Raw genomic sequence first — 26,012 nt, forward strand, 5'->3', positions numbered from 1 at the left:
ATATGTGCAGTAGCACACTGTGACCATGCTACTGAAAGCACCACTTTCATAGCCAACCCCAATTTTATTAAAAATAATCACATTCAAGGTAAAACCAGGATCAAACCAACTTTAATCTACACAAGTGACGATTCACCCGAGATCAAACCAACTGTATTATACCCTTTATCACTCCTTAAAGGGAGGCCTCTTTAACCTGGCAGTAGCGAGAGACTGTGTGAGCTGAAATGACTGCAAGAGACTTCACAGTCAGGGCTAATACGACTGAGGCATTATAATGGGCATTAAACAGCTGGAGCTGGATATGCATCGATTGTTTAGGGAGATCTATAGAGTGGGCGTCGGAGTCAGTTGGAGTCTGTGTGAGTCTGCCACATCTGCACACTGCAGGGGCGAGCTCCCAGGAGACACCAAGGCTCAAGACTAAAGGAGAAGGGAGGAAAATGACACAGAGATGGGTCCCAGAGGGTGGAGAGATATATATATATATATAGGCCAAATTGGCATGGGAACTCCAGAGGTTACGAATGCTGGGCCCAGTCCTGCTGGTTTCTAACCCTAGCACTTGATTAATCAATTGCAGTCACTATCTGCTTAGGGAGTCCGCACAGCTAGCAGACCTGTGTTCAAATAGTATTTGTTTACTTTCAAATATTAAAATCACCAATTGACTAGTCCCAAAAGTGCAAACCCCGCCCATCTGGCACACCAGACAGGCTTGATCAAACTCTCAAAGTATTTGAAGAACCCAAAAGATCTCCTTTCTAAGTGATGATCACGCTGAGCCAGTTTGTCTTTGTTAAGTATCATTGATGATTACAAGGAATGACTGCTGCTCCCAATCTAATTGACCCTTGGCTTCAAATTGACACCATCTGTCTTCACAGTTCTCTATCTAATTATTGCAAATCAATTGATAGTCAATCACATTAATCCTAGCCAGAGGCGTAAAACTGATTTTACATCAGATAGATGGTTTGACTGAGTGTCAGGGGGGTTTAACAGTTTTGAAGTTGTGTGAGGTCTTTTTGGAGTAAAAGGTCAACGAAGAAAGTTCTGTGAGTGGATGGAGTGGATAAAGCAAATTCTTCACATGAGATGTACAGTATACAATAGATTCACGATCCATTCGTGTGTGTGCGTGTGTGTGTGTGCGTGTGTTTGTGTGCGCATGCATGTGTGCCTGCACAGAGCCAGGATGGGCGTGTGGACGTGCGGGGCCGCCATGGCAAGTCCATGTTGACCATCAGTGGGGTGAAGCTAACTGACTTAGGCCGTTTTGACTGTGAGGCCCTCAGCAGGATCGGGGGCCACCAAAAGAGCATGTTCCTCGATATAGAGTGTAAGTACAGTTTGAGAACAAAAACACACATGCCTACACAGATACAGTATACACACACACGTTTGCACATCTGCACAGTATACAAACAATGGGAATAGTGCTCTACCTGGCTTTTTAACCAAGGTGCATGAATTGAGGCTCAAACTGAAGTAGAGATAAGATTCTCTATTAAAAAGCTTCGTTTTCATTATTACATCTAAAACCAATACAACTTGTTTTGCCCAAGCAAAACATCAAAACCACACACACAAATCTGCTGACTTGTAATATTCCATTGTTAAACACTGTTTCTGTTTTCCCTTTTTTAGCAAATGCTAGATTAATCACAACAGAGTTGTCTGCCCCCCCAGAAAGGCTAAGTAGTAGGAGGATATCCTGCTGCATCATTTATCCCACCCCCCCACACACACACACTTCCTGGTGAAAAAACTGCTTCCTCAAGTACTCTTTAATAATAAGATTAAAGCTAAAGATCTCACCATCTCATTTCAGAACACAGTCATTTCAGAACACAGTCCCCAATGGGACTTTAAACCTTTGATGCATACGATCACATATTTGTGATCATTGTTGAGTGGTCCCTGCAGTGTACCATTGCAAATATGTGATTGTAAACAGTAGCAACAGAACATCTGATGCAAGAAACGTGTCTAAACAGCATTTTTGTCTGAAAGCATCTAAACAATGTTTTGTACTGATGGGATATAAATGTCTTCACAACTTTATTTCTCAATTTCACATTTTATTGTAAAAGATAAATGCGATCTTCATCATCCAAACATCACATGGAACACATCCACAGCCAAACTCATTCCATAAACCAGTCTAAATAACAGGTTGCGCTGACAAAAAACAAAACATAAGTTAGCGACCTAAAAGCTAGATTTGTTTACAATGTACCACATCTCTGGTGAGCACAAGGGAGAAATGTAATACTGTTTAGAAAATAGCTGTGTGTCAGCTAAGCTAACAGCAGCTAAATACTTTATGATGGCAGCCATGTTTGTTTATGTTTGACAAGCGAAAACTCCATAATGCCAGAATGCCATTCACTATAAGACACAAACAGACATAGTCAAACTCAAAGATGGCTGCGCCCATTGCTTGAAAAAAATATAAGCACATGGCTTGACAAGTCGTTTACCGTTTTTGACAAATCACAAAGGACACAGATGATCACCTCAAATACAAGCCTACTGCCTAGCCTAGCCGTAGCGCGAAAGCTAGACAGGGATGAAACCATTTTAGAGGGGTTTTCAAGTCTATGGGCGGTAGAAATGGGGGAAGGTATTGTGTGGAGATATGATGCAGGAAATACTACTATAATGGGGGATTTATCAATAAATGGGGAGGAAACACAGGAGAGTTTATACGCTAAATAAAAATAAAACCCCTTGAAAGGGGGGTCTGAGCTGGCAACCCTGAGGTACCATAGTTACAATCTGATGCCGCATTCAAAACAACTGGGAACTCAGAAATCTCCGACTTCCGATTTCAGTGCGTTCAAGACAACTGGGAAGTCTGAAAAAAACTATCTCCGACTTGAGAAAAATAGTTTTGAACGGTCGTCCAACTTGGGAAATTGGGCCTCTTTCTGACCTAAAAATCACTGATGTCATGATTTGATCTTGTATTTTTCCCAGTTCCCAGTTATCTTGAAAGCACCATAAGTCAGTCGAGTGAACTATGCCTTCACCAATTTTTTTTTATAACATCTTTGGTCTGAGAGACGCTTACGTGACAACCAGAATGCATTGTATGAAATCAACAAACATGGCACCACACATAGCTGGAAAATAGCTTAGCATTAGCTCATCATAATCAGTACACATATGTGTCCATTACAATCTATGCAAGAGTTGGAATGCATGATTTGTCACTAGTACTTCAAAACGTGAATAAAACAGTAAATACATTACATACATACATACGGTATGCTACAGTAGGAACGACAACACAATATACAGAAAATAAGGCACTTACTTTGATAGGAACGCACACGTGTCCAAAGTTATTATCTGTGAAGAAACAACAAAGAAGGCAATGCGGGCGCCAGCCAGAAACTGTGCCAGGGGGAAAAAGTTTGTGCAAGACCTGTTCTGCCTAGGGATGTGCAATGTCTTCATACTTGATCTGGGGAAAAACTGGGGAAGTGCTTGGGCTCTCGTTGAAGAGAGAAGTTTGTCCGGCTCAGTCTCAAACATAAATTGTCACCAACAGTGAAATGGGCTACTTCTTATGTGAAGTAATGAGGAGGCGCAATACACCTACATTCAATCTGTTGTTAGAAAATAAAACTTGTTAGAAAATACAAAAAAATGGACAAGTTGAAACAGCCTATAGATAATTAGCAGGCAGCGTGCCTTGGTTTGAGGGCAACGTAGGTTAACTGTCTTGTTGCGTAACAATCACATTTTGGAACAGTGAGTGCATTCTGACATCACACGCATAAAAAACTCACGTTGGAGCCACCATTTGAGATATTTGGAACTCGCGTGAAAGGCTAATGGCATGAAACACACATGTAATAACTGCCAAAGTAGAGGTGCAATTGCAATAAGCAACTATATAGACCAATGTGTCTGTATTTTCTAACAAACTTGCTATAAGTGGCACCCTTTGAGGGGAGCATGCATGACAACACTGCCCTCACTTTTCCCACGCCACCCTTGGCAGTGCCACACCCTCAGAGCAGTGACCCATCAAGCCCTCCCTCAACACATGACAGTCAGAAAGTAGATGGACAAAATGGGCCCAAGAAGTGTGTGACTGAGCGTAGTAGCGGCGTGAGCTAAGCCAACTGTCACCGCAGAGCTAATTAACTCATTTATTAAGTCTGTGGCGGGACGAGAGGAGGTAGAGGCACATCTTCCTTCGTGACAAAGTGCCAGGCATCAATCTCCCTAATGGAATACTGCGAGCAAGCATCAAACAGACCATAATGCCACTCTACTGACTACTGGGTGAATGCAGCATCGAGCAGTTATGGCAAGCGGCCCCCCAATGCAGTGGGGGGATTGTTCATTAACGCCCATCCAGCTCGGTACCGCAGATTCACACACACACACACAACGACACACACACACACTCGGAAAGAGTATCGTAATGGAGATCTCTCGCCCAGCATGAGGTGTATTCAATTAAGTTAAAGCTTCCTTTTAACTTTAGCGAGAGTGTATTGAGGCATTCATGAGACACTCTCCCTTTTCACTCGCCCAACAACCCATCTTTTGGATTTTTCATCTCAGATTTTCTGGCTGTTTTTTATTTGCCCTGGTTAAGCATGACTTGGAAGCTAACCGACCAATCACGTTGTGTCTTGGATAGACATGCCCAAGTTCCAGACCAACCAAACCATATTTTACTCGTGGGAAGGCAACCCTGTAAACATCAGCTGTGACGTCAAGTCCAACCCGCCCGCCACCATGCTGTGGAAGAGAGAACGCCTCACCATCTCAGCCGAGGGCACTGCCAACACACGCATCCACACGACCGTCGGCAAGTCCCTGCTAGAGGTGGGTATAGGAAGCAACAGGGCACCCACCGGTAACAATCTAACTTCAGAAATAAAAATCATCCCCAGCTTCCAAGTGGTCTATTCAACTCCTTTCCTCTCCTCTGCATCTCTTCCCTAGGTCATTGCCAACTTATCTGGTAAAATAAGGGCTGAATGAAATAAACAATTCTTTATAATGGCTAAAATAGTGTTACCCAAAGTCTTCACTTAGTGTAATGCCAGTGTCATTGTATTGATTTACCTCTGGTCTCTGTGCTCACTCAAATGTTTGTCCCTAGGTCACCCCAGTGTCCGACAGGGATTTCGGACGCTACAACTGCACGGCCCGGAACAACATCGGAGTGAAATACCAGGAGTTCATCTTGGCCCAGGCAGGTAAGTGCTGGCCTCGTAAAGTAACCAATCCTCCCTCATTATAGCACATTGGACTTTCCCTTGATATCATACATATGGAATCGGGTAAACCATGCACCAATCGGGTAAACCATCAACATATCAAAGTTCATCCATCAATCAAATAGCTCCAACTGTGTATCATCCATGTGGTATGATCGACCAAATATCGCCCCAATCACTCAATGAAATATCTAGTGCTGACCAAAGCAACAAAGCGCCACTTCAGATAGTATCTTCCAACTGTTTTTCACCCCTCTCTCTCTCTTTTGTTGTTGATAACCTCCTTGTTTGCTGTTACCATGGCAGTAAATCCCATAACCACCCCCTAACCTCTATTTAGCCTAACCTAATCTCAAATGGTTCTCACTGATTTAACATACTGTAGCTCCCCCTATTTACTAAAGTACCGCCTAAGTACGGTTTATGTTTAGATAATACACATTCTAACTATTCAACTTTAGCGACTTGTACGACTTATTTGGAAGGTTTGAGAATCAATTGTTGAATCTGGCTTTGTGCACAGACCTTCATAGCTCAAACTTCCCTTTGTGTGTGTGTGTGTGCATTTATACTAGTGTGTTTGTGTGTATGCTGCATATTAGTGTGTACGTGCATTACTATGTGTACTGTATGTACGTGTGTGCGTTTATGCTTGCCCAGATAGTGTCTTCCAACTGTTTTGCACCCCTCTCGCTCTGTTTTGTTGTTGATAACCTACTTATTTGCCATTTCCATGGCAGTAAATCCACTAACCCCACCACAACCACCCCCCAACCTCTATTTAGCCTAACCTAATCTCAAATAGTGCTCGCTGATTTAACGTAGTTCACTCTATTTACTAAAGTACCCCCTAATTTATGGTGCATAGAGCAGGCTAATATAAAATAACACAGTCCAATTCACTTTAGTGCAGATTCAATTACTTCAAACACTCTTAGAAGTAGAATTCTGAGAAAAAAGGACTTACGATGTAGTTTTAAGAGATATTCTTCCACACACATACCCATATACGTATGCATTTTTCGCATACATGCACACACACACACGTCGGAACACACATTTCAAACACACAGAGACACCTTTACAAACTCTCTCTCTGTCACACACACAGACACAATCACTAAAGGAAAGTAAACAAGTCTTCGCTCAATTAAGATTCAGATCTCTTTCCCCTTTATCGCAATGAATGGAGTGTCGCCACATTGTGAATAACAAACCATAAGACTAAAACAGAGGTTTGGGGGATCCATGAAATGAAACAATGGGTCCTTCACACACTCTCCCTCCCATCAGTTGGATTCGGCTTCAAAGTCTGATCATTAAAGAGAGAGGAAACTCTAGTGTAACAACTCTAGATAGACGACTGTGAGCCAACCCTGTCAGCCAACTACCCCGCTAAATGCTAACACTTGATTCATGATCAGTTCATTCCTATGGAAACCGTGACGCAGCACTAACCCGCTTATCCAACTCCTTATGTAACTTGAATGATATTATGAATGTTACTGATGCAAGTAAATGGCAGATAATAGTTGAAAAGTCATGCATTATCCCTGATGTTAAGAAGTTTTGGGCCTGAATTCACAAAGCCTCTCAGAGTAGGAGTGCTGAACTACTGTAGGATCAGGTCCACCCTCTTATTCATTATGACTTAAAAGGCAAAATCAGATCAGTACTCCTACTCTGAGATGCATCGTGAATATGGTCTTTGATGTATTACTCAAGATACCATGGGGTTGTGCCAAGTTAAAAATGCAGTATATAAGACTGTTAAGGGTTGACTCTGAAGGCTTGAACTGCTTATACCCACAGTGTTAGCAAAGATAGTTCAATTTGTCTCCCTTCCCACTCTAACTTTGTGTCATATAGCAACAGAGATTGAAAGAAATACAGTTTATGTGTAAATAATAACTTGTCGTTAGATACACATTGTAACTATGCAACTTTTACAATGTGTATGAATTATTTGCACCCCATTATTCTATTTCTTGTTGAATCAGGCTTTGTACATAGACATTCATAGCTCAAACTTTGCTTTTATCCATATGGTTGATGGTTTGCCTTTGAGTGTGTGTGTGTGTGTGCGTGTGTGTGTGTGTGTGTGTGTGTGTGTGTGTGTGTGTGTGTGTGTGTGCTTTTTTTTTTGTTGCTACGCCTGAACACTGTATGTGGGTTAACACAAAGCATTCTGCATTGTAAAACCCAATAAGGCTGAGTTGCCATAGCAACATCTTTGTATCACTTGTGAGAGTTTTGATTTGCCAATAACGACACACCAACGATATTATGTTTCCAAACAAATAGAGACATCAATGTATGTGTGTTTGGATGTGTGTTGTTTCAATGGGGGACGTTTATGAGTGTGACACCTATTTCTCTGCTTTTTTGTAGACGTGCCCTCGAACCCGTACTCGGTGCGCTTGTCGGCCGTGTCACAGCGCATCGCCACGGTGACATTCATGAAACCCGACTCACATGGCGGTGTACCCATTGGCCACTACCTGGTCAACTACAAAGAAGTGGGCTCGCAGGCCTGGAGAGACGTCAAGTCACATGGTGTCCAGAGTGAGTGTTTTCCCCTATTTCCACTGTTCTGATCTTCATTATCCCTATTCTGATCATTGTCGCTGTCATTATGTCATCATCATTGTTATTTTCATTGCCATCATCATCATCTACATCAAAATGGACATCATGTTCATCATCATCATCTTCAACAACATTTTTGTCATCATCAATCATCATCGTCATTATCGTCATAAAAATGTACAATCATCATCAACAATGGTACGGACATTCTAGATGACCATCAGCGACATATCTCATGTTTTCTTACATTTACATGCTTTACATTTACTCAGACAAAGAAAAAGCTGCCGTCTTCGGGGACTAAGTAAGGTTAGGTCTTTCACTGCAAGGTCCTGCCCACCTAAGTCAGACTAAGACCCCTCATCCTTGATGAACCTTTGTTTCCGCACATTAGTCCCCCGTCCTCACACAAACATATCGAACCAGTGAACCAGCCAAACAAGCGTGAACAGGAAGCCGTCGCTACTTGATTCGCGCTGCGAACCGTCTCTCTGCGGCAAGCCTCCACAAGATCAGGAGGCCTCCTACGCTCTGGTCATAAAGCCTGTGAAAGGGAGGGAGAGAGAGAGAGAGGGAGGGAGAGAGGGGGAGGCAGCTAACCAGCAGGTCTGAAAAGCAACTGTCTTTCCCTTTCTACTCTGGCTCCACGACTCGAAATTGATTTTGGAGGCACTCAGGGGAGTGGGTGTGCGTGATGTGGAGGACTTCAAAAAAAGACCACCTCAGAAGGACGAATTCTCAGACGATAAGCAGATCTGACAAACCTGAAGGGCTTATCGCTAATATCCCTCATTTTGGAGTCTATTACAATAGTGAGATGGAGCGCGGAGAATGCTGAGAAGCATGGAAAGCATTGAGGGATAGAGAGAGAACAAAGTGATATATACAGGCAATGTGAACAGAAAGAAAGACAGACGGAGTTAAAGAGGATAGAATGAAAGAGAAAATATGAAGAAGATGGAGAGAGAAAAAAATGAAAATAAGATTTTAGAGAGATTTGGGAGAGGGATACATTCGAGGGGGGTGTACAGTGAGAAAGAAATCAAGGTTGTGAAGTATATTGTATGAATTCTTAAATGGTGTTAGTTCTTGTGTTCCACCCCCACCTGTTTCACCACCTTCCTTGTCTCGAGGTGAGCACGTTAACGGAGATAGCCAAATCAACTAATTACCAGTCGCAAATATTATTTGGAGCCACTTCAGGGACTTAATAGTAATGATGCACTTTACACTATAAAACAGCTCTGTGTATAATGAGTTGGCACAATTTGTTCATCTGAATGCCACTGGCGCTCACTAAAGGTCTCGTCAAACCCCTGGTAGAGACAAAATGTTAGCAATTAGCTCATTTTGCATTTAGATCCCCCATTATACAATTGCAAAGCAACCATTACCCTTAGCGCACTTTTAAAGCAGCGCAAGTTGCAAAACAACAACCTTCACTCAAGTTCAGCGAATGCCTATTTTATTTTTATTTTTTATTTCACCTTTATTTAACCAGCTAAGCTAGTTGAGAACAAGTTCTCATTTACAACTGCGACCTGGCCAAGATAAAGCAAAGCAGTGCGACACAAACAACAACACAGAGTTACACATGGAATAAACAAGCGTACAGTCAATAACACAATAGAAAAAAAGAAAGTCTATATACAGTGTGTGCAAATGGCGTGAGGAGGTAAGGCAATAAATAGGCCAAAACTGGTCGTCTGGTGCATTGGGGACAGAGAATAAAAGGAGCAGATTTCTGGGCATGGTAGAATAGATTCAGGGCATAATGTACAGACGGGGGTATGGTGGGGTGCGGGTACAGTGGAGGTAAACCCAGGCACCGAGTGATGATAAGAGAGGTTGCATCTCTGGACGGGCTAGTTATGCTAGGTGACGTCATCATGTGTGTGGGAGGTGGGACAAAGGAGGTATTTGAGGCATGTTGAGTGGGACTAGGGGCTCCGCAGTAAACTAAGACAATAATAACTATCCTAAACAACAGTGTGCAAGGCATATTGACATTTGAGAGAGACATAAAGCGAGGCATAAAGCAATCACAGGTGTTGATTGGGAGAGCTAGCTAAGGCAACAATGGGTAAGACAACAACAGCTTATCCGCTAAGACAACAACAACAGGTTAAATGGTGATGAATGGGCAGAGAGGGTCGGTTAACTACACACAGGGCCTGAGTTGGGGCCAACAGATGAACAAAAAAATAAACAAAATGGAGTAGCGTGATTAATGAACAGTCCAGCAGGCATCAGCTATGTAGCCAAGTGATCATAGGGTCAAGTGAACAGCAATAGATGGAACAGGGAAGCCGCAGGGTAGTCGTTACTACGCTAGCACACGGGAGACACAGCGTTTAACCTTTCAGTGATACCCATCCCGGATCCGGGAGCATCCTCATCAAAAAAGCTGACTAGCATAGCCTAGCCTAACGGGACAGGGATATCATATAATATAATTTCATGAAATCACAAGTCCAATACAGCAAATGAAAGATAAACATCTTGTGAATCCAGCCATCGTTTCCGATTTTTAAAATGTTTTACAGCGAAAACACAATATGTATTTATATTAGCTAACCACAATAGCCAAACACACAACGGCATGTTTTCACCATGTTTCCACCGCATAGGTAGCTTTCACAAAACCCAGAAATAGAGATAAAATTAATCACTAACCTTGAACAACTTCATCAGATGACAGTCTTATAACATCATGTTATACAATACATTTATGTTTTGTTCGAAAATGTGCATATTTAATTTTGGACACTCACCTAATCTGACCAAAGAACTCATCATAAACTTTACATAAAAATACTTGTTGTATGGCAAATGAAAGATACACTGGTTCTTAACCTGTTTGGGCTGCAGGGGCAGTATTGAGTAGCCGGATAAAAGGTGCCCATTTCAAACGGCCTCGTACTCAATTCTTGCTCGTACAATATGCATATTATTATTACTATTGGATAGAAAACACTCTCTAGTTTCTAAAACCGTTTGAATTATATCTGTGAGTAAAACAGAACTCATTTTGCAGCAAACTTCCTGACAGGAATTGGAAAATCTGAACTCGATGCTCTCTTCTAGGGGCTGCCTATAAAGGTCCTTGATATTTATTAGATTACATGCACTTCATACGTCTTCCACTAGATGTCGACAGGTAGTGAGAGAAGAAATTGAGTGTGTAACTTGATCTGGGCTCGAATAAATGCTCTTTATGTGTCACCAGTTTCCTGTTTTCTGGAGAGCGCGCGAAGGGACCTGGTTTTGCCTTCTGTACAGCTGTCGTTATAGACGACTAATATCTCCGGCTTTGATTTTATTTGATACATGTGACAATATCATCGTAAAGTATGTTTTTTCAATATAGTTTCATTAGATTATTGAAATTTTTTCGGGACGTTAGGCGTGTTGCGTTGTCTGCGTATGTTCAGGAAGGAGAGCTTAGCGCCACTTTGCTAGCTTTCCGTGCTAATTGACTGGAGATGAGGACATTCTAAATCCAAACAACGATTGTTCCCGACAAAGGACCCCTTGTACAACATTCTGATGAAAGATCATCAAAAGTAGGACCCATTTTATGATGTTATTTCATATATCTGTCGAACATGTTGTACTAGTAGGTTGCGGCCAGGTTTTGGGCACGCTCTCGCCATAACGTAAACTGCATATCGTAATGAAGTTATTTTTAGAATTCTAACACGGCGATTGCATTAAGAACTAGTGTATCTATCATTTCCTATACAACATGTATTTTTTAGTTATGTCTATGAATAGTTATTTGGTCAGAATATGTGAGTGCCAGAAAAATATCCGGACGTTGTGGGAAAAAGATGCTACGTTAGCACAATGTATAACCACTGATTTCAGCTCTAAATATGCACATTTTCGAACAAAACATAAGTGTATGTATAACCTGATGTTATAGGACTGTCATCTGATGAAGCTTATCAAGGTTAGTCAAAAATTATATATCTTTTGCTGGTTTGTTACGATCGCTAACTTTTGCTGCTGGGGAATGGCTTGTGTTTCTGGCTATTGTGGTAAGCTAATATAACGCTATATTGTGTTTTCGCTGTAAAACACTTAAGAAATCGGAAATATTGGCTGGAATCACAAGATGCCTGTCTTTCATTTGCTGTACACCATGTATTTTTCAGAAATGTTTTATGATGAGTATTTAGGTATTTGACGTTGGTGTCTGTAATTACTCTGGCTGCTTCGGTGCCATTTCTGACGGTAGCTGTGATGGTAGCTGCAATGTAAAACTGATTTATAGCTCAAATATGCACATTTTTCGAACAAAACATAGATTTATTGAATAACATGTTATAAGACTGTCATCTGATGAAGTTGTTTCTTGGTTAGTTTGGTTGGTTCTTGGTTAGTTAGGTTGGCTTTGTGCATGCTACCTGTGCTGTGAAAAATGTCTGTCCTTTTTTGTATTTGGTGGTGAGCTAACATAAATATATGTGGTGTTTTCGCTGTAAAACATTTTAAAAATCGGACATGTTGGCTGGATTCACAAGATGTTTATCTTTCATATGCTGTATTGGACTTGTTAATGTGTGAAAGTTAAATATTTCTAAAAAATATATTTTGAATTTCGCGCCCTGCACTTGAAGTGGCTGTTGTCATATTGTGGCCGGCCTCGGGCTTGCAGCCAGAAGAAGTTAATGCAACCGCTGTGTTAGATTTTTAAAAATAACTTTACCACAACATACGTTATTGTGAGACAGCGCTCACCTATTCTCCGCCGTGTTGGAGTCAACATATTACACAGAAATACGAAATAACATCATAAATGTTGTCTTACTTTTGCTGTTCTTCCATCAGAATGTTGTGCAAGGAGTCCTAGGTCCAGAATAAATCGTTGTTTGGTTTTAGAATTTCCATTTCTTCTGTCGAATTAGCAACTTTGGCTAGCCATGTCAAGCTCACGTGTCCATCATCTCTTGACGCATGGAACGAAAAATTCCCAAATTCCCAATAAACGTTGAATAAACTGATCAAACTCGGTTGAAAAATCCTACTTTATGATGTTTTTCTCATATGTATCAAATAAAATCAGAGCCGGAGCAATTCGCCGTGTATACCGAACGCTTTTCAGAAGACAATGTGGAGCTCCCTCGCGCGCCGTCGAAAACTGACAAAAGGGCAGACCTGCCACTCCAAAAGCTCTTATTCGGCCTCACATCAAGCTAGACACCCCATTCAACCTTCCACTGCCTGTTGACATCTAGTGGAAGGCGTATGAAGTGCATACAGATCCATAAATAAAAGCCAGTTGAATGACACAGAGCCTCGTTTTCAGATTTTTCACTTCCTGTATGGAAGTTTGCTGCCAAATGAGTTCTGTTTTACTCACAGATATAATTCAAACAGTTTTAGAAACTTGAGAGTGTTTTCTATCCAATAGTAATAATAATATGCATATTGTATGATCTAGAACAGAGTACGAGGCCGTTTAATTTGGGCACGATTGTTTCCAAAGTGAAAACAGCGCCCCCCTATTCACAAGAAGTTAAAGTTAGCAGGCCGGGGTACATAGAAGCGTCTGCTCCGACGTCCGGTGAATGGCGATTGAGGGCACAGCGGATGGAGTTAAGTCGTCGTGGTGGTACGGCGGGGCGCCGTGTCGACAAAGGGTCCAGACCAGATGGCGAAAGAGGTAATTGTAGTTGTAGTAATTTAGTTTGCTAGCCGGGAGATGCGCCTGGCTCACGGCTAACTGGTGCTAGCTTCGGGGCAGTGGCGTTAGTCACTATAGCCACTCGGTAGCAGCGATGATCCGATGCACAGGTTCAGAGCTTACGGCAAGGATCCGGTGGAGTGGTGGATTCTAGCCATGTTGGGGTAGAGTCCGGAAGACATCGGCTGAGTAGCCGGGTGATCACAGAGTAGGCCGGGAGGTAGGCCTGGCTCAGGGCTAGCTTCGGGGCTGGGTCACTCGGTGGCAGCTAGCTAGCTGTGATGATCAGGAGTAATTGTCCAGGGTTTACGGCAGGAATCCAGCGTTGTAGTGGAGAAAACAGTCCGATGCTGGCAAGTATTATCCAGGCTAAAAAAAACGGCTGGTGTCTGTGCAGAAGGAAAGGCCGCTAATAGTGGCTAACAATTGCTAAATAGCTAGTAGCTAATTAGCTGGCTAGTTTCTGATGGAGGTTCTTGGCTATAAGGTCTAAAAAAAAAATAGCGGATCCGTGTCACATTGGGTGAGGCATGTTACCGGAAGGTATATTTAATTTAAAAATGGAAAAGAGATTGAAAATAAATTGAAATATATACAAAAAAAGACGAAAAATTTAAAAGTACACGAGAGGACGACAAACCACGTCTGCACTGCTACTCCATCTTGGATACCTAACTCGGCATGAACGTCCTTTTGTAATTTCCGCATGATGAACTATGTAAATTACTTTATTGTAGAATTTACATAGAAATCTATGATTTTGGGCTGACTGCTGAGAAAAAGTTAATAAGCTCTACTGATTAATGTATTGCTATTTTAGGAGTGGTTGTATGATCTAATGGCTTTGTTAAAGAATGACCAATATGGATTTTGTAGGGTCGATGTCGATACCGTTTTTTGGGGGAGCCGATGGCCAATATTTTACGCCGATATTCAATATCATTACATTTGAAAATGTTCAAGATGTTATTGACAGATGCTTATCATTTCACTGCACACTGTGAAGTTGTCACATAGTATTTCGGTAGAGTCCGAGAGTTCCAAAGACATGTTGTCCTACTCCGAACATCGGTGCTGAAGCTTTACTATCTACTGATCCCAGAGAATCAACAATGGAGTACTACTGTTTTCATACTGTTTCCACGCAAACAGCACTCCCACATATTGGCTTAGAGCCCTTACAGCTTTACCTTCTATACTATCTCTCTGGCCATGAATGGAAGGAGGCAGGGAGGAAGAATGCTGGCTAGCTCAGCTGCAGTGAAATACTCACCCAACACAGCTAGGTACACAGATCCCTCTGTGGCACTCCACTATGGTACGTCCCACCCCCTGTATTGACAAGAGAGTGGTTCTGATAGGAACAGGGGATTTGTGGCACTAGCATTAGTTTTACCGTATGCTGCGGTCCCCTCTTTGACACATAGTGGTGTTAGCGGCTCTGTTAGCAATTAGCTTTAGCGTAGCTGGCGACCCCGCCCCCTCCCATTGACTGATAGTGGTGTTTGTGGCACTGTTAACCAATGCTGTTAGCGCGTTAAGCCAGCTTGTTTACCAGGTGGAACAAAGAGGCACTGGGGTGGATTAGTGGGATTCAACAGAGAAGAGTGGGAGGTGGTAGGCGTCTTTCACATACATACACACACGGCGTGAGAGGTTTCACTCTCACAGCTATCTGTTTCGCTGTCACTCCACTTCTGTGTCCGTCTGTATCCCTCTGACTTTCTACGTTTCTTTGTATTTCTCTATTTTTCTCTTTGTATCTATCTCTTATTCTGTCTGTCTTTTCTCTTCTCTCTACCTCTGTCTGACTGTATGTCTGTCTCTCTGTAAGTCTCTATCTCTCACGCTCTAACTCTCTGTCTGTCTGTGAACAAGCTAACAACATGATAATGTGCTAACTAACGCTCTCCCTGGTTCTCCTCCTACAGCGATAGTACTGCTGACAGGCCTAGAGCCCAACACCACCTACGAAGTGCGAGTGGCTGCAGTCAATGGGAAGGGCCAGGGGGAGTTCAGTCACACGGAGTCCTTCCAGACTTTACCCATACGTGAGCCCAGCCCCCCGGCAGTGCATGGCCAGAGAGGGATGGGCAAGGCCTACCGGCTGGGCCTTGTCAAGCAAGACGACGGGGGCATGCCCATCGTGGAGTACATTGTCAAGTACAAGACAGTGAGTAGCTGGATGTCAGGATTGCCATTAAATACTACCGTACACTCTTAGAAAAAAAGGTGCTTAGTAGAACCATAAGGTTTTTCAATTTGTCCCAATCGGGGAACCTTTTTTGGTGCTAGGTAGAACCCTTTGCAGAACGTTCTACCTAGAACCTTCTATAAAGTGTTCTTCCAAGAACCTTTTTATATTTGAAGGGTTATTCTTAGAACCCTCCATGAACTGTTCAGTTAGCTTTATTTGCATATGTTTTATGGCAATACATTACATGCACTGAGTGTACAAAACATTAAGAACACCTGCTCTTTCCATGACATAGACTGACCAGGTGAATCCAAGTGAAAGCTTTGATCCCGTATTAATACCACGTGTTAAATCCATTTCAATCAGTGTTGATGAAGGGGAGGAGACAGGTTAAAGACAGATTTTTAAGTCGAGACAATTGAGACATGGATTGTGTATGTGTGCCATTCAGAGGGCGAATGGGCAAGACAAAAAATGTAAGTGCCTTTGAACGGGGTATCGTTTGTGTCAAGAACTGCAACGCTGCTGGGTTTTTCACGCTCATCAGTTTCCCGTGTGTATCAAGAATGGTCCACCACCCAAAGGACCTCCAGCCACTGTGGAAAGCATTGGAGTCAACATGGGCCAGTATCCCTGTGGAAAGCTTTCGACACCTTGTAGAGTCCATGCGGACACGGCCAAGAACCACAGTATTTACGGACTGCCAGTGCCCCCGAACAAGGCCAATTTGGTCCACGCATTTTCAACCACACAATTACCACCGAGTCAAGATGGCCACTTCTACTCTAAAGCACTCTCGTAAAACACAATCACGGGACCACAAGTAGTTTTTGTTCTAGTTTAATGGTAGTAGATAATGTTGCATACCTACACTTAAGGTAATAGCAAATAGCAGTGTCAATCGCATTACTTTGACTGTGTGCGCACAAGGCTTATGCTCTATTTTTCTGTCCTCATGCTGACATGCACACACACACGCTCAATGCCTAAAAATAATAAGTACACCCCCTTTGTTTATGTCTGCTTTGAAGTGTTTTTGGCAGTGAAACTATGGAGGTAAATACTGTATATTATTCTGTGGAGAGACTAGTATGTACTATGGCCGGTGTCCGAAATCTGGCTTGCCTATTACTTACTTAAACTACACACTGTGAACTAACTAATCTCTCTCTTTCTCACACACACAATCTCTCTTCCCCCTCTCTCTCTCTCACACACACAATCTCTCTCCTCTCTCTCTCTCTCTCTCTCTCTCACACACACACATACACACACTCTCTCTCTCTCTCTCTCTCTCTCTCTCTCTCTTTCTCTCTCTCACATCAAATCAAGTTTATTTTATATAGCCCTTCGTACATCAGCTAATATCTCGAAGTGCTGTACAGAAACCCAGCCTAAAACCCCAAACAGCAAGCAATGCAGGTGTAGAAGCACGGCGGCTAGGAAAAACTCCCTAGAAAGGCCAAAACCTAGGAAGAAACCTAGAGAGGAACCAGGCTATGAGGGGTGGCCAGTCCTCTTCTGGCTGTGCCGGGTGGAGATTATAACAGAACATGGCCAAGATGTTCAAATGTTCATAAATGTTCACAAATAATAATCAGGAGTAAATGTCAGTTGGCTTTTCATAGCCGATCATTAAGAGTATCTCTACCGCTCCTGCGGTAGCACGTCCGGACAGGTAGCACGTCCGGTGGACAGGTCAGGGTTCCATAGCTGCAGGCAGAACAGTTGAAACTGGAACAGCAGCAAGGCCAGGTGGACTGGGGACAGCAAGGAGTCATCGTGCCCGGTAGTCCTGACGCATGGTCCTAGGGCTCAGGTCCTCCGAGAGAGAGAAAGAAAGAGAGAAGGAGAGAATTAGAGAGAGCATACTTAAATTCACACAGGACACCGGATAAGACAGGAGAAGTACTCCAGATATAACCAACTGACCCTAGCCCCCCGACACATAAACTACCGCAGCATAAATACTGGAGACTGAGACAGGAGGGGTCAGGAGACACTGTGGCCCCATCCGGTGATACCCCCGGACAGGGCCAAACAGGAAGGATATAACCCCACCCACTTTGCCAAAGCACAGCCCCCACACCACTAGAGGGATATCTTCAACCACCAACTTACCGTCCTGAGACAAGGCCGAGTATAGCCCACAAAGATCTCCACCACAGCACAAACCAAGGGGGGGCGCCAACCCAGACAGGAAGATCACGTCAGTAACTCAACCCACTCAAGTGACGCATCCCTCCTAGGGACGGCATGAAAGAGCACCAGTAAGCCAGTGACTCAGCCCCTGTAATAGGGTTAGAGGCAGAGAATCCCAGTGGAGAGAGGGGAACCGGCCAGGCAGAGACAGCAAGGGCGGTTCGTTGCTCCAGAGCCTTTCCGTTCACCTTCACACTCCTGGGCCAGACTACACTCAATCATATGACCTACTGAAGAGATAAGTCTTCAGTAAAGATTTAAAGGTTGAGACCGAGTCTGCGTCTCTCACATGGGTAGGCAGACCATTCCATAAAAATGGAGCTCTATAGGAGAAAGCCCTGCCTCCAGCTGTTTGCTTAGAAATTCTAGGGACAATTAGGAGGCCTGCGTCTTGTGACCGTAGCGTACGTGTAGGTATGTACGGCAGGACCAACTCGGAAAGATAGGGAGGAGCAAGCCCATGTAACGCTTTATAGGTTAACAGTAAAACTTTGAAATCAGCCCTTGCCTTAACAGGAAGCCAGTGTAGGGAAGCTAGCACTGGAGTAATATGATCAAATTTCTTGGTTCTAGTCAGGATTCTAGCAGCCGTATTTAGCACTAACTGAAGTTTATTTAGTGCTTTATCCGGGTAGCCGGAAAGTAGAGCATTGCAGTAGTCTAACCTAGAAGTAACAAAAGCATGGATACATTTTTCTGCATCATTTTTGGACAGAAAATTTCAGATTTTTGCAATGTTACGTAGATGGAAAAAGCTGTCCTTGAAACAGTCTTGATATGTTCGTCAAAAGAGAGATCAGGGTCCAGAGTAACGCCGAGGTCCTTCACAGTTTTATTTGAGACGACTTTACAACCATCAAGATTAATTGTCAGATTTAACAGAATATCTCTTTGTTTCTTGGGACCTAGAACAAGCATCTCTGTTTTGTCCGAGTTTAAAAGTAGAAAGTTTTCAGCCATCCACTTCCTTATGTCTGAAACACAGGCTTCTAGCGAGGGCAATTTTGAGGCTTCACCATGTTTCATTGAAATGTACAGCTGTGTGTCATCCGCATAGCAGTGAAAGTTAACATTATGTTTTCGAATGACATCCCCAAGAGGTAAAATATATAGTGAAAACAGTAGTGGTCCTTAAACGGAACCTTGAGGAACACCGAAATGTACATACACACAATCCAACCATACACACATTGATCTGTGGGATTTGATGTAACCAATGCTAATATGTCCATACAGGTGTGTCTCTGTCTCATTGGGAGGCTGACAGCGATGTGTAGTTATACTATAGCAGATGAAAGTGTGTGTGTGGAGAGAAGGTCAGGGACTCTCCAGCAGGCCCTTTGAAGGCCAAAGGCAGGGGAACGAGGGGAAGAATAGGACAATCCTCCACACCCCAGTAATCACACCATCCATCCTCCTCTCTCTCACACTGTGACCCTGACTCAGGCAAGCACGCACAGGCTGGAGTGCATACACAGATGCATGTGTGCACATACACTACCGTTCAAAAGTTTGGGGTCACTTAGAAATTTCCTTGTTTTTGAAAGAAAAGCAAAAAAAAAATTGTCCATTAAAATAACATCAAATTGATCAGAAATACAGTGTAGACATTGTTAATGTTGTAAATCACTATTGTAGCTGGAAACGGCAGATTTTTTATGGAATATCTACATAGGCGTACAGAGCCCCATTATCAGCAACCATCACTCCTGTATTCCAAAGTTATGTTGTGTTAGCTAATCCAAGTTTATCATTTTAAAAGGCTAATTGATCATTAGAAAACCCTTTTGCAATTATGTTAGAACAGCTAAAAATTGTTGTTCTAATTAAAGAAGCTATAAAACTGGCCTTCTTTAGACTAGTTGAGTATCTGTAGCATCAGCATTTGTGGGATCGATTACAGGCTCAAAATGGCCAGAAACAAAGAACTCAGTTGCTCAGTTGTGCACCGGGGCCTCCCACTCCTCTTTCTATTCTGGTTAGAGACAGTTTGCGCTGTTCTGTGAAGGGAGTAGTACACAGCGGTGTACGAGATATTCCGTTTCTTGGCAATTTCTCACATGGAATAGCCTTCATTTCTCAGAACAAGAATAGACTGATAAGTTTCAGAAGAAAGTGCTTTATTTCTGGCCATTTTGAGCCTATAATCAAACCCACAAATGCTGATGCTCCAGATACTCAACTAGTCTAAAGGCCAGTTTTATTGCTTCTTTAATCAGAACAACAGTTTTCAGCTGTGCTAACATAATTTCAAAAGTGTTTTCTAATGATCAATTAGCCTTTTAAATGATACATTTGAATTAGCCAACACAATGTGCCATTGTAACAGGAGTGATGGTTGCTGATAAATGTACATATTCCATAAAAAATCTGCCGTTTCCAGCTACAGTAGTGATTTACAACATTAACAATGTCTACACTGTATTTCTGATCAATTTGATGTTATTTTAATGGACAGAAAATGTGCTTTTCTTTCAAAAACAAGGACATTTGTAAGTGACCGCAAACTTTTTAACGGTAGTGTATATGCACTCTCTTACACAAACACATATACAGTATGCACACACACATATTTGTATTAACACACACAGTCACCCGTATCTAACTGCTTTCCAATGCTTGAATGGCCTTAGCTTTATTCCACCTTCCATGACTCTGAAAAATAAAACCATGGCCCATTTCCTAAAGCCCATTCCACACTATTATCTTTCTCTTCTATTTTGACATTTTGTGGAAGAATCCAAGGAGGCTAAATGGTTGAATATGCATTTGGCATGCTGTCAAAGCAAAGGCCTCACACTGTGACACTTCACTCTGTTTCCCTATGATGAGATAAAAAAGTTTATTTCAGAAAGGAAAAGAAAGTAAAGGAGTGGAAAAGGAAAACAATAAATAACTGGGAGGGGTACGGAGAGTAAAGAAAAGGAGAGGGAAGGGAAAGGAAAGGAAATAATAGGATAAGAAAGAAGCTATGTGGCAGTGGTGATCTGAACAGTTGTTTTTAACACACAAAAAGTGAATTTCTCCTTCTCTGTCATTGTGGAAATGTGCGTGTAATGAATACTCAGGGAGAAAAAGGTTTAGATTCACGCGCAGAGCACGGCGGGTGTTTATTTCGCCTTCGCAGAAGGCAGGAATCGTGGTCACAGGCAGGCAATGGTCATACACAGGAAGGCAAACAGGCAGGTGAATCAGAACTAGGACTGAAGGCTATAAATTGTTCTCACAAATGAGCTAGGAAAAGGCTTTGTAGTCAAAACGAGCAATACTTCACAAAGGCACAAACAGAATGAACTGAACTAAATAAGGAGCTGATGAGACCAGGTGAGTAACTAACACAGGTGAAAACAATAAACAAAAATGAAAGACAGGGCTACGTTCAAGAACACAAAGAAACAGGGCTACGTTAAAGAACACAACGAAACAGAACACAAGGTTGACTAAGAAAATAAATACAGAACCTGTGTAGCCTATTTAACTTTTTCACACATACCAACACATTTGTGTGATCGTTCTACAGTGGTCCCTGTAGCATATGATCAAACCGGTGTGATTACAACACTTGATTAGAATGCTTATTTAGAACGTCCATTTTCGAATGACACAACAATCAGCATTTGAGCTGGCCACACTGTTCTTTCAGAAACATTTTGCACAAACACAGTCCTTACAAAGTTATGTCCAGAATGTGAGCAGTTTATTTTGGAATGCGATGTTCAGACATTCACAGAAGTAGCTACAGCATAACACAATCATCCAAACCGGAAAAAATGTAGGCCACATTTGTCCTAGCGCTAACTGAGGAAAGATTGACATAACACAAGCGGTCATATTTTTATAACTCTCTGCTGACATAAACTACAATATGAATTAGCTAATAGTAATTACTAGTTATAATTAATCACATCATGGGTGAGCTCACCATTTATCGAAATAATTGAGTTAAACACTTTCTAGAAATCGAAAGTAATCCTACGATGGGTAGTTTCTGCGCTTCGCTTTGTTTGTTTTTTCACAGAAACCAAAGATAATAAGAGAAGACAAGATGAGTTTGGTCTGTTTATAGTATGCATGTTGAAAGGGGTGTGTCGTCTACCATCGTTCACATCCCACCATTCACTTGCAGAAGTTCTCGAAAATGAGTAAACCCTTACTCAACTCGTTTTGTTATAATATCTTTGGTACGACAGACGATGTGAACCCCAAAATGCATTGTATGTCAACAAACATGTGTCCACACAAGGCTGGAATTAGCTTAGCTCATCATAATCAGTACAAACTTCAGAAAAGTATTTTACACACATAATGTGTTCATTACAATCTATGCAAGAATTGGAATGCATGTTTTGTCACAGTACTTGAAAACATGTGAATAAAACAGCAAATACATAAATAATTACCAAACAAAACATTTTCTGATAGTGATTTATTGATACAAATGGCATGTGCCGGCAGTCAATCACGTAACCTCTCACTCCCTCTCTGAGCCATTCAGTGTTGTTGTTTATGTATGTAGCTAGTGAGATAAGCTGTAGCATTAGCAATGTCTTTCAAAAGGAGCAACTCACAAATGCGGAAATTCAGGAGATTTTTAAAAATTCTGACAATGAGTCTGAAAGTCAGGAATCGGATTCTGACAGTGACAGTGAGGAGCTGCCCCCAACCTTGTAACCATTGAGAACCAGAATCTGAGGACCCCTTGTCCACTGACGAAGTCCCAGGTCCCTTTGAAGATGCTGGTGGTGCTGCAGGCAGACCGACAGTGGATGAAGCTCTGAGTTCTGTAGTAGCTGGAAGGCCGCCAGCCATTTCACCCCTCCTGGCCCTGCTGTTTGTCTTTGTTGAGTCCCAGTCTGGAGTGCAAAGCCCCTTGGCATTTCCATCTGAGGCAGAGTGCTTCAAGTTGTTTCTGACAGAGGAGCTGGTGGGAGACATAGCAGAGACCAATCGCTATGCCTTGGAGCTACAGGAGGAGAGAGAGCCAGGAGTGATGGGGAAACTCGCTAAATGGGTGACAACCATAATTAGTGAAATGTATACCTTCCTGGTGACAGTCTTTCTCATGGGAATAGTAAAGAAGAACTCCCGACGAGAATACTGGAGCACAGATCCTATGTTTGCAACTCCCTTCTTTGCCACCTTTTTTTCCCAAGACCGTTTCCTAGTTCTGCTGCGATGCCTGCATTTCTTCAACAATGCTACTGCCAACCTAAATAACCCGTTATACAAAATAAGAAATGTTCATACCAGCCTGACATCAGCATTTGGTCGGGTCTTTGTGCCATATAAGGACCTATGCATTGATGAGTCCCTGATGTTATGGAAAGGTAGGCTGGCGTTACGTCAATATATTCCCTCCAAAAGGCACAGGTTTGGGGTCAAGTTCTTTGTCATGTGCGACGTGAAGACAGGATTTGTCTAAGACATTATAATTTACACAGGGTCCACCACTGACATCCAACATTATGAGGGGCTTGGGGTGTCCAGGTCCATGGTGATGACCATTCTGGCTCCTCATCTTGGCAAGGGACACACTTTGTATGTGGACAATTGATACTGCAGTCCCACACTCTTCCAGCATCTGCTCTCCAACAGCACAGGGGCCTGTGGCACAGTCAGGTCGACCAGGAAGGGGATGCCGGCATTCGGATGCAGGAAGATGCAGAGAGGGGAGGTGGAGTTCAAGGAGAACGGTCAACAGCTGGCAGTAAAGTGACATGCCAAACGAGACGTCCATGTCCTCTCCACTGTCCATACAGTAACCATGTCGGCCATAGGGAAGGTGGACCACCTGACGGGAGAGAGAAACATCAAACCATACTGTGTGCTTGACTATAACCTCAAAATGGGGGCAGTGGATAAGGCAGACATGATAAATAGCTTTGTGGAATGCACTCGGAAAAAGACCAAGTGGTATAAGAAGATATTTTTCCATCTGATCAACACTGCTGCCCTCAATGGCCACATAGTTCACTGCCAACTAACAGGTGAGATGATTAATGAACAAGGTATTTTTTGTAATTGGACGTACAGTTCACATACAAATCACATACAGCTCCATTATGCAATTATAGTGACAATATCTCACCCACCTACCCACTGCCTCATCATCCTCTCCCTTCCATCATCCTCCCCACTCCCTTATAGGTAAAGTAATTACCTACCAAAAGTACAGAGAAAACCTGAGAGAGCTGCTGGAGGAGCACCACACCCCTCAGTGCCCATTCACTGCGGGTCATCCTGCTGCACGCAATCCCCTACGCCTCACTAACGGTATTTTCCCTGCAAAGTCCCTCAAACTGCTGCTTAAGGTAGTCGCACACGGAGGCACTGCAAAATCTGCCTGTCTGGCACCAGGAGAAGGAAGCAGAGGAGGTTGACGAAATACATGTGTTTAGCTTGTGATACACCTCTATGTATTTCACCGTGCCTTGGAGAGTATCATATGCTCAAGCCCTATTGAGCACATCTGCAGCAATTACTGACTGATTGACCTGGCAGGTGACTTGACAGGTGACCTGCCATGATACTTTGCCTTTAGAGGTGGGGGGTGGAAATGCAGTTGTTGTTCAGTCAATGCATGAATATGAAATATGGGTTATGCATATTCAGTTTTTTCCCCCCTCTAGTAAAACAAGTTTTTGTTGTTGTTTTTCAACCAACCACCACCAATACTGCAATAAAATAGACAACTATTACATATTGGCCTAGGTGTTTTCTTGCTTTGTTTTCATCCAGTAAGAATGTTAAGGAGTGTACACTAGCATACAAAAGCTGGCCTCAATCTTCAGCTCCAAAGATGTCCAGCTCCAGTTCCAATTATGATATTGGCAAATACTGTTTTTGGTTTCTGAAAGTACAGAATAAAGAGGAATTATTAGTAATTAGGATATAGCAATAAAACAATATTACAAAGAAGTAACATAATAAACACTGCTATAAAAAATAATACAGTATATTGCATTGACAAAATCACAAATTTGAGTTATAACAGTAACTTTTGAGCTCCACAAGGGGGCAGGGCAGAACAGAGCTATGCTAAATAGGCCAAATGAAAACAAACCAGTCATACATTTTGTATTTCTTTAACCTGGCAAGTCATTTGAAAACAAATGATTATTTACAATGACGGCCTACACCAGCCAAACTCAGACAATGCTAGGCCAATTGTGCGCTGCCCTATGGGACTCCCAATCACGGCCGGTTGTGATACAGCCTGGATTCGAACCAGGGTGTCTGTAGTGACGCCTCCATCATTGAGATGCAATGCCTTAGACCGCTGCGCCACTTGGGAGTCTTAAGGCCACGTTGCTTCAAAATACAACACTAGCTAATACTTTGCTGACGCAATTATCATTGTTTTACAGAGCTAATAGAATAATATAGTTAGCTACATAACCACAATTGAATATAACACCATAAAGATTATGAAATGAGTAACATTACCTCGCATGTCCACGGTTCTAAGGAATATACACAAAAATATTATGCTCCATATATACAGTGAGCTACAGTACTGTAGAAACGACATAACACGACACACAGAAACTATTATAATGTAATTAAGCACTTACTTTGATAGAAACGCACACATTTCCAAAGTTATTATTAGTAATGAAAACAACCATGACTGCGATGCGGGCACCAGACATGCAGATCGAGTTCTGATGGGAGATTCGCAAATGTCTGCAGACTTGAACTGCACAAACAATTGGGAAGTGCTTGGGGAATTTTGTCCGGGTCAGAAATTGCTAAAAAAATAAGTTGTCCGCAAAAGTGAAAAAGCGGAACACACCGCAATTCAAACTGTTCTTAGAAAATATAAACTTGTTAGAAATCATTTGATATTGACAAGTTGAAACTGCCTATAAATAAAAACAGGCAGTGTGCCTTGGTTTGAGGGCAGTGCGGATGAAATGTCCTGTTATGTAACAGTCACATTTTGGAATGGTGAGTGCATTCTAACATCAGGTGCATAAAAAAACTCACGCTGTGGCGGAACTCACTTATGAAAAGGTTAACCCTTTGAGGCATAGGCACACAGGGCTGTAATCATTCAACAGTGGATCGTTCTACA

At 42.4% G+C, this 26,012-nt stretch overlaps 1 protein-coding gene across 1 annotated transcript in view; it reads left to right on the top strand.

The window, feature by feature from the left end:
- Nucleotides 1-26,012, top strand: part of LOC120050711 (neural cell adhesion molecule 2-like) — a 131,320-nt gene that overhangs the window by 57,413 nt on the left and 47,895 nt on the right. The window contains exons 9-13 of the mRNA XM_038997278.1: nucleotides 1,192-1,342; nucleotides 4,670-4,857; nucleotides 5,138-5,234; nucleotides 7,647-7,820; nucleotides 15,468-15,709. Of these exons, the coding sequence (XP_038853206.1) occupies nucleotides 1,192-1,342; nucleotides 4,670-4,857; nucleotides 5,138-5,234; nucleotides 7,647-7,820; nucleotides 15,468-15,709 (852 nt within the window). The remainder of the gene's footprint in view (nucleotides 1-1,191; nucleotides 1,343-4,669; nucleotides 4,858-5,137; nucleotides 5,235-7,646; nucleotides 7,821-15,467; nucleotides 15,710-26,012) is intronic.

This window comes from Salvelinus namaycush, chromosome 7, assembly GCF_016432855.1.
Source record: "Salvelinus namaycush isolate Seneca chromosome 7, SaNama_1.0, whole genome shotgun sequence".
NCBI classification, from domain to species: domain Eukaryota; kingdom Metazoa; phylum Chordata; class Actinopteri; order Salmoniformes; family Salmonidae; genus Salvelinus; species Salvelinus namaycush.